Source organism: Lynx canadensis, chromosome C1 (genome assembly GCF_007474595.2).
Source record: "Lynx canadensis isolate LIC74 chromosome C1, mLynCan4.pri.v2, whole genome shotgun sequence".
Lineage (NCBI taxonomy): Eukaryota > Metazoa > Chordata > Mammalia > Carnivora > Felidae > Lynx > Lynx canadensis.
Genome location: NC_044310.1, coordinates 61,832,522 through 61,849,277, shown reverse-complemented (window position 1 = coordinate 61,849,277; position 16,756 = coordinate 61,832,522). Strand labels below are relative to the sequence as shown.

Sequence of the window (16,756 nt, the reverse complement as noted above, 5' to 3'; positions counted from 1 at the left end):
CAAAAGTCTGTTACATTTCTATACACTAGTGATGGACTGTCAGAAAGCGAAATTAAGAAAACAAAACCATTTTTACTTATGTTGAAAAGAATAAGACCCTTAGGAATAAATTTGACTAAAGAGGTGAAAGATCTGTACACTGAAAACTATAAGATGTTGATGAAAGAGATTGAAAAATGCACAAATAAATGGAAAGATATTCTGTGCTCATGGATTGGACAAATTCATATTGTTAACATGTCCATACTACCTAAAGCAATCTATGGATTCAGTGCAATCCTTACCAAAATTCCAAAGGCGTATTTCCATGAAAATGGAACAAATGATCCTAAAATTTGTATGAAACCACAAAACACTCCAAATAGCCAACACAATCTTGAAAAAGGACAAAGCTGGAGGCCTCATGCTGCCTGATTTCAAACTATATTACAAAGCTAGAGTAACCAACACAGTAGCCAAAATAATCATTTAAAAATGTACTACAGATCAAGTAATATCACTCATAAAAGACTCCAATTATACTCATCTGATCTGGATAAAAACCTAAACCCTTACATTCATCTGTAAGGCACACATAGCCTGCACTTAGACTGCCTGACCTTCCCTTCCTACTGTGTTCTTGGTCACGCTGACCTCCTCAGGCCAAGCACACCGGGCTCCCATGGATTTTTGCTTTCAGTATTCTCTCTATTCTCTCTACCAGAACTGACCAGTGCCTTCACCTCCTCCAGGTCTTTGTTCAAACGCTACTTTATCAGAGTTTTCCCTTGTTCACCATATTTAGAACCCCCAAGCCAGTGCTATCTGCTCCCTTTTTCGCTTGATTTATTTCATAGCTCTTATTACCAGATGACTTAATACCCATTTTCATATTTCTTTATTTGTCGTTTATATCTCTTATGGAATGTCTGCCCCATGAGGGCAGGGATTTACTGTTGTCACTACATTATTCCCACTGATGTTAGCAGTGTCCAGAATACAGAAGGCATTCAATATATATTGTTGAATGAATGACAGAATTAATGATTTTATGTTTTATTTACATTTTATTTAATTCACAAACTATGTTATCATATAGAGAGTTTTTTTTATTATAAAATGTGTTTCATATTCTCCCCCTCCCCAAATCAGTCAGAGAATACATTATAAATAAATAAATAGGCTTTGGGGAATATTATATCCAAATTATGTTAACATTTCATTGGAGGGCTGAAAGAGCATAAAAATAATGGTAGAATTTGACATTTATTAAATAGGGCATTCTATTGAATTTTTAAAATATGCTCTATAATGTAAACATTTGTTATTATTTCTATTTCAAACATGAAAAGGCATAAAAGAACAAAGAAGTAATTTACCTAAGATACTATCGTCAGTAAAGAGCAGAACTGAATTCAAAGCTAGGTAGAGCTTGTGATCTTAATGCTCCTCCAGACTCCCTTTCTAAGTATGGCATCTAAATCTGTACAGAATAATTTGCTTGTACTTATGTAAGATTCAGTGCCTGAGATTAACTTCTGCACACTAGAAAGAACACTTAACAGAGAGTTAAAAGATGGTGAGGTTAAATACTGAAGGGCTATGCGACTTTAGATAGTTGATTAACCATTCTGAACTTCAGTTTTTCAGCCTCAAATTGAGTTGCAGAGTTAAAAGAATTAAATAAGATAATGTATGAGCAAAAAAAAAAAATACGAAGTAATTTAATTCTTAAGTAATATGTACTAATGTGTGTGCCGTGGATATGAGGTCTCTAAATTTATGGCCAAATGCTTTAAAAGTTTGGTTTAAATTATACACAAATTAAGAATTCTAGCTATTTATCTGGCATCTTGTGAGAACCCAAGGTGCTCATTAAATAGCAAAAATCACCCAAATGGCTCCTGAGCTGACTATACTGAAAGCACGGATAATAAATACCAACATCATGATGTGCCTGCTCTCTCCTTTCAGGTGGATGGCTCATACTCTTCGCCATGATGCTGCAGGTGGTGGCGGCCTGCCCTGCGTCATGTGTGGTGTGCGCCAAAGATGTGACCCTCTGTCACCAGCTCACCTATATAGTAGGTAATAAAACCAATAACTCTTAAAAGAAAGTGTTAAGTGTATCTGGCAAATCCGTTGCCATGGCTTTCATTACACTGAGTGCTCTCTGGGCCCAGCCTGAAAGAGGTAAATTTTTAAAGAGCAAGCTTTTCACAGTGACTGAAGACTGATACTATTATTTTATTTTTCCTATTCCTGGTGGTCTCAACCAAAGCTATGTTAAGACCTGCAGAGGCAACTGAAATATTCTATTACAAAAGAATACTACCGTTTCATGCAGCTACATACTTTTTTCTAAGAAAAGAAAAAAAAAGCAAGCCACTTTAATTATATTTTTGTCCACACTTTGTGCATATGTGAACCCTACCGCTGGCTGGAAAAAAATATCAATGAATCAGAAACCTGAACTACAATTGCTCAACATTAGTAAGATTAAGTGATGTACCAGCAAAACAGATTATTATCAAAGTGCATCTAATTTTGAAAGTCTAGTCTTTTTTTATTGGTGGTAAATGAGCTGTAGAAATGCTAACAAGATACACTGCCTGTATTCATTACATATTGCTTGCTTAAGTCAACAATTTAATAAGACACCTTATTAACAAATTTGAGGAGAATGTGATTTACATTCCGATATCCAAGACGAGATAAACAAGCTATAAGTTCTTCCAATGGAAAAATTTCAGAAACAAGTCCGAGTTAAGATGGAGCAAATGAAGCTGATTTTTTTTTTTCATTTTGAAAATCCTATGACTCTATGAGAATTAAGAGATAGAATTTATCGTCATCCCTGACAGGAGAGAGACAGTTTCAAGGGTAGTTTGTTGTACATGGCTTCCAATTAGTATCAAAAACACTTAAACACTAAAATCCTACCCTCTCAAATAGATTTCCTGACTTCACTCCTTCCCCCGCCCCAGCCCCCCATCGGAGATAGCTGATGTCGGGTAAGAAACAAATATTCCTCATCTACCTTGTCGCACCTCTCTATCTTCCTTCTCATTTACAGTACGTCACATTTGTGAAGTTAAATTTCATAAACACAGAGCAGTAAATGGATGACCTGTGGGTGGAGCGTCTGTCTAGTCCTAGACAAGAAGTAATTGACAGAATCAATAGCCTGCTCCCTCAGACTCGATAAATCCCTAGAGAACTGGGGATCCATAAAAATGAAACTCCCTCAACCCATATCAAAAACAATATTGAGAGAAACAAAATGCTAAACTGGCCAGAATTAATAGAATTCAAATAATCAGTGATAATACTATAAAGAAAAAAAAAAAAAAACAAAACACCATGACTTAAGCTTGCTGGTGCTGTAGAGATGGGAACAATTCTTCCAAGAGAAGGCACTGTGAAAATTCTTTGTTTTTTTTTACATTTTTTAATCTCTTTGTTTCAGCAGTGCAAGTCTGAATTCCATAAGGGAATTGTGATTTGCTTCCCCCATGGTTGATTGTTCAAATATCACCTGTAGACCTCCCAGGGACAATGGTCTCTTCCATCTTTATGACACTGTCATTTGCAGTCAAAACAATTTTAGCATGATAAAGATGTGTTACAATAACTCCTGATTATAATACATCTTTATTGAGTTAAAATGCTTTGATTTCTAATGACAGAGCAGTGATGGCTCTGAGGTGATTATGGTGAAGGGATTTAACAGTCGGAAGCCCTGAGTACCACCTGCCATCACATGATATACTTCATCGGAGGGAACAGATATTAGGGAGGAGGCCAAGATGGCCCAGACTATAATGAGAACCCCACTGACAGATCCTCAGGTCATCCGGAGAGAATATGGATCCTTACCAAGTTGCCAACTTTTAACCTGGAGCTAAAAAGCAGAAACCAACCCTCCTTTTCACTCCTCCCATCCAACCTATACCTTTAAGTTTGAAAGAAAAGGTGACTGCTTTCACAGCATCAATATACACTGATGGTGGGAAATGGGTTAGGAAGCTCAGACCCAGGCTTGGCTCTTGGGGGAATCTGCTTGGGGCCAACAGGGCTGGAGCAGGTCACTGCACAGCCTCACAGAGGAGAAGCCTATAAAGCCACCTTCAAAAAAAATCAGTGGTGATAATTCTAAACAGTGAATTAACTTTGACATGGAAAGGAACAGATGGGTTTATGTTTCTCAAATAAACATGTCATAGAAACAAAGAATATAAAAATCCATCATTCTGATAAAGAGCCAGCTTCCCTTTAAACTGAGAAATCAGAGAATTATTTTCATTTTGTTTATTGTTCTTACCCAGGTGATAAGATTGCTCAGAGGCATCGATTGTCTCAGCTCTCCACTGTACTCTCCTCTCACTTGTGTGTGCCTTGTTTCTGGTGTGTGCTTTTCTTCCCCACAGCAGCCCCTGTGACCACGAGGGTTTTAATCATCACTGATGGATACCTCTCCACTATAGACAGCACAAACTTGTCTCTCTTGTTTAATCTTGCCTTGCTCTCCTTGAGCAGAAATGGCATCGAGGATGTTCGGGAAGATGCCCTGCATGGCCTCTCAAAGTTGCGGACATTGTTGCTGGAGCACAACCGCATATCCAGCTCTTCGCTTACTGATCACACCTTCAGCAGACTTCTCAGTCTGCAGGTTCTGGTGCTTAGCAATAACGCTCTCCGCACCCTGCAAGGGTCCTGGTTCCGAAACACCAAGGGCCTGACCCGGCTCCAACTGGATGGGAATCAGATCACTAATCTGACAGACAGTTCTTTTGGAGGCACAAAGCTCCACAGTCTCAGGCATCTGGATTTATCTAACAATTTTATTTCCTACATTGGGAAAGATGCCTTCCAGCCCTTGCCTCAACTACAGGAAGTGGACCTTTCTCGAAATAGGTTGGCCCACATGCCAGATGTTTTCACTCCACTGAAGCAGTTGATCCTTCTGAGTTTAGATAAGAACCAGTGGAGCTGCTCTTGTGATCTCTACCCTCTTGCCCGGTTTTTAAGAAACTACGTTAAGTCTTCTGCTCACATGCTCAGGAATGCCAAGGACCTAAATTGTCAGCCATCTGACACAGCGGTGGCCATTGCAAAGAGTGTGCTAAAGCTGTCTGAGACCAACTGTGATTCCAAGGTTCCCAACTTGACTCTGGTTCTAAAGGACAGAAGTTCCCTCCTCCCAGGGCAGGATGTGGCCCTGCTGACTGTCCTTGGCTTTGCAGGTATGCCACGGAGAAATGTGTCCAACTCTTCTCCATATTCTTAAAATACACTGAATGATGCAAATCCTGGGAAATTGGGGAAATTTTCCAGGGCTTTGGAAGGGAGAGGTTGTCACTGAATGTGGGAGGATAGTGATTAACTTGGCACAGGTTGTTAGAATTTCCTGTTGCAGAGAAGCTAACAGAAGAAAGGGGCTTGGACCAGAATTCAAGGGCTAGGTCTTGGTATAACTACCCCTGTAATCCTGAGTCTATTACCTTGCTATTTAGACTTCAGTTATCTTGTCTAGTGTGGGAATAGTATCTATATTTCATCCATCATCCATCTGCCATGAACTACTGGTACATTCATTAAAATGCTAGGAATGGGGATTAAAAAGTGATGAGACGTGGTCTCTTTCCTCAAGGCACTCACATACATGTGTATGCCTCCCCATGGGATAGTAAGAATTGGTGGGCTTAACCACGTGCACGAAGACGTGCTATTAGGACAATCACATGCAGTCCTGCTCTATAATGGTTGTACAGCACAATGATTAAGTACACGGGCTCTGCAGTTAGATTGCCCAAGATTGAATCCTGGCTCCCCTCTTACTTGCTATGTGACCTTGGGCATGTTATTTAGCCTCTCTCTGCCTTGATTTCCTCCTATTTGGGGGTTCTGAATTCTTACAAGATTTCTGTTTGTCTAACTCATTCCTAAACTTGGCGCATACCTCCCCAGATTGACTAAGCAGAAGATAATTTTCAACTCTATTATTTTGCTGTGGTAGTTTAAGCATTTCTTTATGCATCAGCTATTGTTACCTTTCACTGGATGAATGATATAAAGTGGTACTTAGTGTCATTAGTCAAAGATCAAATACACATGAGATTTCTTGAGTCATCTACCTGGAATGTGTATTTTCCCCCTATGCTTGTAGTTCGTGGTGAAATCCTTAGCACTTGTAGGTAACCATGGCGAGGAGTGGTGGGTAGGGTGGGGTGGGGTGGGAGGTGGTTCCTCAAAGCTAGAAGACCAGAGGCTGGGCAAATGACATCCAGGACTGAAATGAAGGTTTTGAATATGTGCTATATATAATTATTCTATAGTAGGTTTCCAGTGAAATCTGAACGTCATATTTTCAACTCCTCCTGAGAGTTACACTTTTAATCAGAATAGATGGAAACCAGAGTCAGGTCTAAACAATGAACTACCACCGGCAATAATCAAACTCACTTGGAAGTGAATTTAATCCTCTCAGAAAGATAAATTGTTTTAAAAACTGTGTAACCATGTCAGTAATTATAAGTGTTAAGAAATAATTTACCATAAAAGACAAAAGTAATAGGGCAGGGAGTTTTACCCTAAATGTCCGAGAATGCTAGAGTTCAAAGACTAGTTCTAGGGAATAATTAATACACATTTCGATAAGAACATACACAGATGCAAAATGTTGTGGGGCTCAAATAGATTTGGGTAATGCTGGACTAAACAAAGTGAAACCGGCTTCTTTACTGCAGTGTTTTCCTCATTGCCTTTCATTTTCTAATAAGCATTATGAACCCCAAAGTTCATACAATGTGGAGCACTTCTCAAATTCATTTAACCATTAACTCTTTTTTCACAGAGGATTTCATTACATTAGTGTTTTGTAGGGCATCATTTTGGAAATATTACAATAGAGATTTTCAGTATCTTCTAGGTATTTTTATATCTATTTTCGGAAAAGATTTTACTAACAACTTATGTTAGTGTAGAGATGGATATAAATTCTGGAAGATTCAAAGGTTTGTCAAAATAATAGGAAGCTTATAATAGGAAGCATGGGTAAATTCTTACAGTTATGAATACACACATGTTAAGTTTTAAAGTGTGAAAGTATCATAATGCATCTTTCACTGAGTAATTGTTACAGATGCTGTTTTGAGAAGGTGTTTGTCTTTTAAAAAACTCTGATTTTGTACAATTTATTCTATTAAGACTCTACTCCTTTTGAAGTAAAAGTGTAGTCAATAATCTATACCTGTAGATTATGGGGTAAAAGACTTAGAACTATAATTTGACCTCTGATTTCCCTTTCCTTCTTTGGCTACAGTAAATCATTACAATTCCAGGGAATATAATCATATTCAGTGAATTTAAAACTATTAAGTGATTATTTGGCATCAAATGCTAACATCTTAACACTTCCTACTCTGAATTGGTGGGTGAAAAGAGAAAGATTTCATGAAGCTCTAACATTTCCAATGAGAACTTATTAAATTTGTTTTTTGTTGTTATTGTTGTTTTTCCAACTCAGAAAGATTGTTAGAACAACCTCTTAAAAATAGCAACAATGCCCATGGCAATGAAAATTCAACCATCTCCTTAATAGCACGTTCAGCCTGCCTACAAGCTTCATTTGCTGCTTTCTGCTCCCTGCACTAATAGAAAGTGACCATACCTGAGTGGTAATGTGATACAGACATACTTCTAGCATCAACAGCAGGAGAGTGAGTGGTTCCTTGCCATTTAGACACAATTAGAGGAGAAATTTACCCTATAATCAGATTATGCCTACTCTCATTTCAATGGCTGATGCATGTGTTTAAAAAATTTTAGGTCTTTATTTCCTTTATTATTTGGTTTAGTAACTGCACCAGCCATACAAAGTATTCTCTTAATGATTTTACTTTTTGGACTTTTTAATCCTTCTCCCCTCCCCCAACCATTAAGTGTTCTAGGACCTAATAGGGCAATATCAAACCTAAACAATAGAAGCAACAATCATAACCATGAATCATGATGATAATTCACTGAACCTTACTTTAATCAAAGCACTGCATTAAATATGTCACATATATTACCTCACTTAATTTCTGAGTGGTAGTAAGTATCCCTGTTTGACAGAGGTGGAAAAATAAGGCTCAGAGAGGTTAGAAAACTTGCCCAAGGGAGGGTGCCTGGATGGCTCAATTGGTTTAGCATCTGACTCTTAGTTTCCCCTCAGGTCATGATCTCATGGCTCATGAGTTCCAGCCCTGCATCGGGCTCTGTGCTGACAGCATGGAGCCTGCTTGGGATTCTGTCTGTATCCCTCTCTCTCTGCCCCTTTTGCTCTTTCTCTCTTTCTCAAAATAAATAAATAAATACCCTCTTTCTTTCTTTCTTTCTTTCTTTCTTTCTTTCTTTCTTTCTTTCTTTTTTAAAGAAAACTTGCCCAAGGGAAGTGTCAGAACAAAGCTTTGAATCCTGAGTTTTCTTACTCCATGTAAGAGATACGGAGTGTTTCCAAAATTTTCGTATTTTCATGTTTTTAATATTTTAAAGCTGAAACCGTTGTTTGGAATAACCCTAGCTCTAGGATCTGGCAATAAAAACATTCTGGTCTACATTTTGCTACTACTTTTAAAAAATGTTGAGTCTTCAATAGATACTAAATTATTTCAAACTGTGACAGCACTAAGAATATACTGTTGTCAACTAAATTAAAATGAGGCTTATAAGACTTCAAGATCTAGTAAACTACCCAAAGGTTGAAGGTTTGTATCAGCGGCTGCTGTTCTCTTTGGAATCTTCATCCTTAACAGAACAAGGAAGCGACCATGCCTGACACTTTCCCTTTTCTTTCAAGTTCAAAAAATAACATCATATTTTCATTAAAGTTGCCTGCAGTGGAGGGAACCAGGCATGGTGCAGTCAATTGAAAAGTCTAAAATGCTGACATCATCTCTTTCACTGTTCTCATTTCCAGTGTCAGGAAACTGTGTTCTCTAGGGGAAATGACTTGCCTGAGTTCACACGGCAATTTATGGTCAGAGCTAGACTTAGAAGACAGAGCTCCTAGCTCAGTTGATAGTGATGCCATGTCTTCCCAATCACCATTTGTAACATTAGACCACTCAGTGCATTTCATTATTAGAACTCATAAACAGAATCCCTTCTGTTTATTTAAGAATATTCAATAAACATTTCTGGAGTGCCTGTGCTAGAAGAGTTAAGGGTACTGGAGATACAGAGTGAACAAGACTGAAAAGGTCCATTTCCTCATAGTGCTTAATTCTAGCGGCGCGGGGCGGGGGGGTGGGGGGGGTGGGGCAGGGGAGAGACAGACAGTGAACAAGCAAGCAAGTGAACCCAATAATTTTATACTGTTTTTTTTTTGTTTGTTTTGTTTTTTATTGTAATGATTCTGTGTATTACATTAATTGATTTTTTTTTATTTTTTTTTTATATGAAATTTATTGACAAATTGGTTTCCATACAACACCCAGTGCTCATCCCAAAAGGTGCCCTCCTCAATACCCATCACCCACCCTCCCCTCCCTTCCCTCCCACAATTTTATACTGTTATAAGTGCTGAGAAAAAAGGATATCACTGTGACAGAGAGGGAGTTGGGTATAACTCAGAGACTTTGGTTTGAACATCTAGGTGGTTGAGCATGCCGTTTGTCAAGATGGGAAACAGGGATGTCTAAACAGGTTAGACTCTGCACGTGAGTTTGAGAAACACTGCCCTTTATAATTTTATTCAGAGAATAAACTATATTATTTAGAGAAAAAACTTATTCAGAGAATAAGCTACACATACAAAGAACATGAAAGAACAGTACCAGACAGTCTGAGATTAGACGTCAGTCATTTTATTGTGGGAGTTCATAGAAGGGAATGATCTTTACAAGATGGAAAAAACAGCAAACATATCAAGAAATTTTGAGGTATTGATTCAGTTTTTAAAAGATAAATAAATTTCAAATAAGCAGAGATAGGAGAAAGTATTGCAGGCATCACTAAGGGTGTGCACAAAGGCTCAGAAGTACTTTAAGACTAACGAAGAGTTTGAAACACAGTGTTTTAATAATGAAGAATGAAAAAGTAGGCAAGGGAGGGAGGTTATGGCCAGACTGCAGGGAATCTTGGATGCCAAGAGTTTGGTCTTTATGCTAATAGGAAGCCAATGACTTTTACAGAGGTGTGGGTGAATCTTTAGGGCTGATGAAAATATGGCAATAGGAGGAGGTCATGTTCTATGGGAATTTCCAGGTATGTACTAAATATAGTCTATTTTTATTCACTATGGGATTAAGAAATAGAAAATTTGGTTTCCTATAGGCAGAAAAAGAACTTTAATGCAAGAATTATTTTATCTTGGATGAATCTCAGTCCATGAAAAAAACCCTTTTTTTTCTACCAAAGATATTCCAGATGACACTTTTTTCTTAAAATTTTTAATAGAGACAAAGAAAGATCCAAATTAACAAACAGAACAATGTTGAATAAACAGCCTCTGTCTGGACTGACATTTTTCTACATGGTGATAGACTGCCCACCTATTCTGATGCCCTTTAAACCATTAACCTTGATATTTGTGGATTTCACATTTGGTGATTTATACGTTTCTTCCTATGATGTTATCTTTTAATGGTCTCTCTATTTGTCACAGGAGCTGTTGGTCTCACTTGCCTAGGTTTAGTTGTATTTAACTGGAAACTCCAACAAGGCAAAGCAAATGAACACACATCAGAAAACCTTTGTTGCAGAACCTTCGATGAATCCCTGTGTGCTCATGAGGCAAGAAATTACCACACTAAGGGATACTGTAACTGCCACTTAACTCAGGAAAACGAGATAAAGGTCATGTCCATTGTGGGGTCCAGAAAGGAAATGCCGCTTTTACAGGAAAACAGCCATCAAGCAGCACTGGCCTCTGAGTCCACAGCCCTTGACAGATCATTTAGAAACCTGAAAGGGAAAGACCATGGGGCAGACAGCACTTTCTTCTGCTTTGGTGGCAGATTGCTGCAGTCAGGATGTTCACAGCCTCCTGGGAATGTGGCAGCTTTTAATGAAGCCAGCTTACTTACAAGATACTGTCCAAAGAGAGTTAAAAAGCTAAGGAATCATGAGTTGGGGGAAGTCCAACCTCAAAGTCTGCCACAGCATGTAACAAGAACAATAGGTGAGTTGTCTTGTTTTAGAAAATCCCACTCTGTTTAAATTTCTCTGAAAGAGGTAATCTCCTTTAATTTTCTCAATAGAAGAATGCCATAAAAATCATTGTGTACCACCAGTCTATCCTTCTTATAAACATACTGGACCTCTCTGGGTGTGGTGTGGGTGTGGATTGGGGGTGATGTGTAGATGAGGACTGCCCCCCCCTCCCCTTCGCCCAGGAGCTGAGAGTAAGTATATATTGTGCCTTTTGGAAAGTGAATTTTCTGATCCAATGCCTAACAGTGTTTTGGTTTTTATTTTTTTTATTTTTTTTTTTTAAAGAAAAGAAGCCTTTTAAATAGCAATATACTGTTAAGATTTATGAGAGGCTGAGTATTGGCTTCTATTCCAACATCCTTCGAGCTCTAATGCCAATTCTGCAGTAAGCAACCTTCTCAGAGCATGACATGTTAGAAGAATGAGCCTTCTAATGCTAGTGATTCATTTCAGGAATGATGTCAAGACACACACTTTGCTTGCTGAGCTGTCAGGGATGATAACTTCCCAGTCCAGGGAAAGTCAGGACTTAATTCATCGTCCCATGTTGGGAGCCAAGTGAATCTGGCCATGACATCTACCCACCGTACATGGGCAATGTCAATATTTAGGTGGAGGCAATGAATTAAATGTCTTCCTTTTCCTTCCTGAATAGTAAGGTAATGCTTTCAGGATCAGCAGTGAAACTTTGACAGTTTCTCTGTAAAGAGGTTCCTGTCATTTATGTGAATTGGTTTACAACAAGCAGGGCTTTCTCTCAAATATGAATGGCAGAGGTGCTGCACCAAGAAATTCGCACCATGAGGATATGGCCTTAAGGATGGATTTGGGGACAATTGGAAAAGAATGAACCCGTATGCTGTCTCAGATGTGGCATAAGGCAGGATGTGAATTTATTCCATTGTATTCCCCAGACTCCAGTTCTTACTAGTTTCTGGGGACTGATTATTTGATTCAAGAGAGGAATAGCCAAGGGGGGAAAAAAGCAAAAAAACAAAAACAAAAACAAAATCCCAACAACAAAACATCTGCCATAGAAACCAGATCAGATTGGCTTTATTTTATAAAGAAATAAGTACTTACCCTTTCAACAGAGTCACACCTTAGACAGATGGTTAGCTTTGTCCAAAGCCTTAACTTTTCTATGGGAAACTCTTATACTGAAGGGAATGCTGTCTCTTAACCATTTAAAACCCAGTCCCTTGTTTCACACAGAGAACACATTTGTTTGTCAAATCAATATATTTACTTTTAAGAAAGACTTGAAATTCTGCTACCTACCAGGCAGATGGAGATAGAGAAGACAGGTATTTGAGGAAAAAACAACCAAGACCACAAAAGAAGTCAGTAAGAGGCAATGTCACTCTGATTATGTCTTCAAACTTGGGGACACAGAACCATAGTATTTCAGGAGTAAGGGAGACTTTAGAGACTATGTAGTACAGAAGTTCCTAATATTTATCTTTGAGTCACAGAACTCTCTTAGAATCTGATAAAGGCTAAAATTCTTTCCCTAGAATAATTTTACACCCACATATAATTCTCATCTAAGTCTTGTCTCTTGATACCCATTGAGTAAATAGCTCCTCCAAGGTCACGCAGAAAATTGAAGGCAAATCTTCAAGTTAGACGCTAATGTGAAGCTTAGTTCACCTCTTCCTTTCTATTGCTGAACAGAAATACTTCTTTCTTCCTCTTGGTAAAACAATTTCAGAAGACAAGAGACAGTACGCTTATAAGATGTAATTTTAAGTCTAATATGCATTGGGTTAAGAGAATAGGGTTTGGTGTCAGACAGACTTGGGTCAAGTTCTGCCCATATCATTAGTGGACATGTGATGAGGGGAAATGTTTCACCTCTTTAGGCTTATTTCTTCACCTTAAAAGTGATAGGATGATAGGACTTGTCCAGTGGATCACATCTTCTGTGAATATTAAATGAGATAATGAAGGTATAATACTTAGCACAATGCCTGGCTCTTAGTAGATGCTTAATTAATGGTAAATATTTCTATTACTTTTGTCATTAATATTATTTAACATGTATCATTAATATTATGCTAACATGTACAATTTAAAACTCACAGAGATTTCCGCAATAAAGATAAGGCCATATTTCAAAATACTCATTCATTTAACAAATATTTAATTAATACTATATATTTTTTAAAAGTTTATTTTTGAGAGAGGAAGAGCACACCTGTGCACATGTGCATGGGGGAGGGGCAGAGAGAGAAGGAGAGACAGAATCCCAACCAAGCTCCTTGCTGTCAGCACAGAGCCTGACTCAAGGCTCAGTCTCATGGACCATGAGATCATGAGCTGAGCCAAAATGAAGAGTCAGATGCTTACCCAACCGAGCCTCCCAGACACCCCTTAATTAATACCATATTATGTGATGGGAAATAAGGCAGATATGGTCTCCCCTTTGTAGCCAATAGTATCATAACTATTTTGTTGTTGTTGCTGAGGTTATTCTATCTTTGAAATCTGAACATTACTCAATACAGTATCATGTTCTTCCTAATATTTAGTTCCAACTGGGAAATTAATGCAGAAAAAAATTATGCTGGCCATGTGAAAAGAGTTTAGCTATTATTCATTTTTAAAGCTGACATAACCAACAACTAATGTAAAAACATACAACTATGAATGTTTTCATTTCTAATTCTGCAACTTTTAGGTCAGCATTGCAACTGATTAAAATGTGGCCATAAAGAGTAGCCTTGTAAACACACTAAACTACCCAAAGTCTTTTGTGAGTTTGGTTAAAAATCAGGAAATATTCAAGAATTGCCATAATCAGAGGAATCATTTTTGCACCTTTCATAAGGTTTCTAAGCATCTGTTTGGTTGGGGTAATAAAACTCTGCTCAGTGCTAAATTTCTGCATTTATTGTTCAGCAGATATCAACAGTGACACATTTAGTAGAAGATATGCAACATCCGGTTCAGCCTTGGCAAGAGAAAGTCTTGAAAAGCATTTAACAAATGAATCATGGCAGCCTCCAATAGAAAAAAAAGACAATGGCTTACAACCTCACAGGCAGAGACATTTTATTACAGGCTCATCATCCAAGCCTTGTGAGCCTGAGGAACATTGTGTACAAAAGGTCTTACAAAAACATAGATCAAAATATGATGATCCTTGTGGACTGTTAAAACAGAGCAGGCCTAGGTATTTTCAGCCGAAAAATTCTCTTATCTGTAAATATGTACCCTGTGATCAATTTCAAGATTATGTGAAAGAAAAGAAGCCAAATCGTAAAGAACATTCAAAGGCTAAGAAAGAGCAATTCCAAATTAACAGTGCAATAGAAAAATTCCTTATGAGTGAGGACAACATGGAGTTATCAAGGTTGTCAACAAAAATCAAGAAAACATATTCTCCAAAGAGGGTTAGCTTCTGTAATCCTGATTTAGTATCCAAAACATCAACCCATTGGAAACAGCAGAAAAGTCAAAGTAGCCACCTGACCAACTTGGATCTTAAAAAATGTGTCAATCTTCAGGAGGGAAACAAGGGAGGAAAATGGCTTACTGATCCACAGATTCTGAAAAAGAAGAGAACCAATCAAACTGACCTCAAAGGGAAAATTAAAAAACAAACTTCAAGGATAAAATTAAATTTACACCCTTTTAGAAAAGTCAAAGTCCATCCAGAAAAATCCTTGCCAGAACTCCCAAGGAAATGGAAACACATATTGTTACCACCGAATAAATTATCTAAAGCTTCTCAGAAAGAAGCCAGTATAAACCTGGTGTCCTCTGCAGAATTTTCCCAACAGCCAGAGAGTAACAACTATGGTAGACTCATTTCAAAGAGTGTGCCTCTCAAACATGCTCCAAAGCAGACCCCACATTACAAAAAAAACACTAAAAAGACTCCTCTGCTCAGTGCTAATGACTTACCTCTAGTCAACCAGAGCTCTACAGAAGTCAACTGTCACCCTACTGGCCTCATTCTTGCTAGCAGCCTGTCAACATTGCCTCAGCCCACATCCATCAAAGCTGAACACAGGCATTCAAGCTCTCAGTTCTCAACTGAGCAAATGGAAGGTGCAACTCCCCTTGCATTGGATGTTCCTGGGTACTTACCAGCTACCTGGGAAAGTACAGGAAGTGAGGTTTTACCACCCAGCAGTACCAGGGAGACAACTGACCAAGAGGCAACAGAGCCCACCCAGCACATGGAGCAGGACAAACCAAAGACCACTGAGCCAAATCAGCTTTCTTTGTTCCTGGGGAATCAAACACAACTTGTAGGTGTCCACAAGACTGACACCTATAAGGAACATACTTTAGATCAAAATCAAACTTTAAAACATGTAGAGCAACACTCAAGTCATAAACAACTTAGAAATGAAGAAAAAACATTAATGACAAAACCAAAACTATCACATCAAATTGTGGAAAGTTGTATTACGGATGAGGGAAATGATGTAGGAAAAAAACTTTTTCAAACAGAAACTTATGATTCCTCTCTCATTCCCTCTGAGACACAAGCCAAGGGTGACCTAACAATGATGAAGACAAATTCTATTCCCTACCAAAATAGAACAGAGACTCCCAAAGATATCAGTACTTCTCTCAGTACTCAAGCCATTTGGAATCTAACCAATAGTGGCAAAAAAGAAATTGACAGCACAAATGCATTACCTAGAGATGATGGCACTGAAGCACTACAGATAAAAATATTAGAAAAAGAAGAGAATAAAATGCTCGATGAAAGTGAGGCAAATTCTAGTACATTAGTTAGGACTTCACAGATGACCTTAAAAGGCAGCAGAAAGGAAATGCAGCAAACTTGGGGAAATGGAAAAAGTGAAAAACACATGTTGTATGATTCAAGTTCTGTTGAGGCTACTATTACGGCTAAGGATTTGAGTATCACATGTTCCCCTGAAACTGAAAATAGACCTTCTTGTAGTGAAATTAACACTAATATGCAAGATTTGGGAGCCATTCAAACTATTCAACCAGATAAAGGTAACAATACACATGAAGAAGGTACAGTAAGAGTGGAGATACATGAGGTGGTTTCCTCCTTATCAGAGTTAAAAGACGTTAGTTTTGAGACAAAAACTAAGGTGCCTCTAATTCCTAGAAGAATAACTGAAGCTGAAAACTCTGCTTCAAAACCTACACTGTATCCACCATCTGCTGATTATGTTAATACATCACCTTTAGAGGCAGAACTCAACTAATAATCATTTTCTACGTTAGCTTTCTTCAAAAGGACACACAAACACCCCCTAGCCTTTGCATACATTTCCAATGCATTATTTTGGAGGAAAAAATCCTCAGTACCTCATTGTTATCAATGAAATAAAAGTACGACTGAATATAATGCAAAAATCAAAGATGGAGCCACAAGATATGTTTGACACAATTAATTGAGTTTGCTTCTCTAAGGAACAGAAAATGGGAAAGAAAAGTTTTGTCTAGTTCTGGAAAAGAAAACAAACATAAAAAAAAAAAAGCCTTAAGCAAATGAAAGATTAAATAAGAAAAAAGTACTTGAACAGTTTACACTTGATGTTTATTTTATGGAAATTACTGTACACATCTCAATTAG

The 16,756-nt window shown here is 37.9% G+C and overlaps 2 protein-coding genes across 8 annotated transcripts in view; one reads left to right on the top strand and one right to left on the bottom strand.

Annotated features, from left to right (window-relative positions):
- Nucleotides 1–16,756, bottom strand: part of LOC115520450 (serine/threonine-protein kinase TNNI3K) — a 289,743-nt gene that overhangs the window by 64,998 nt on the left and 207,989 nt on the right. The gene's annotated exons all lie outside the window — the stretch shown is intronic.
- Nucleotides 1,980–16,385, top strand: LRRC53 (leucine rich repeat containing 53). The gene is made up of 4 exons (XM_030326559.1): nucleotides 1,980–2,067; nucleotides 4,410–5,225; nucleotides 10,631–11,146; nucleotides 14,086–16,385. Exons 1-4 carry the CDS (start codon nucleotides 1,980–1,982, stop codon nucleotides 16,383–16,385), a joined length of 3,720 nt encoding a protein of 1,239 aa, XP_030182419.1.

Bases quoted from the DNA above. Each gene is read 5' to 3' on its own strand.
- LRRC53 (XM_030326559.1), top strand. From the start codon at position 1,980: ATGCTGCAGGTGGTGGCGGCCTGCCCTGCGTCATGTGTGGTGTGCGCC. The intron at 5,226-10,630 runs GTATGCCACGGA...TATTTGTCACAG, and splicing joins GACTGTCCTTGGCTTTGCAG to GAGCTGTTGGTCTCACTTGC. The intron at 11,147-14,085 runs GTGAGTTGTCTT...ATTGTTCAGCAG, and splicing joins GCATGTAACAAGAACAATAG to ATATCAACAGTGACACATTT.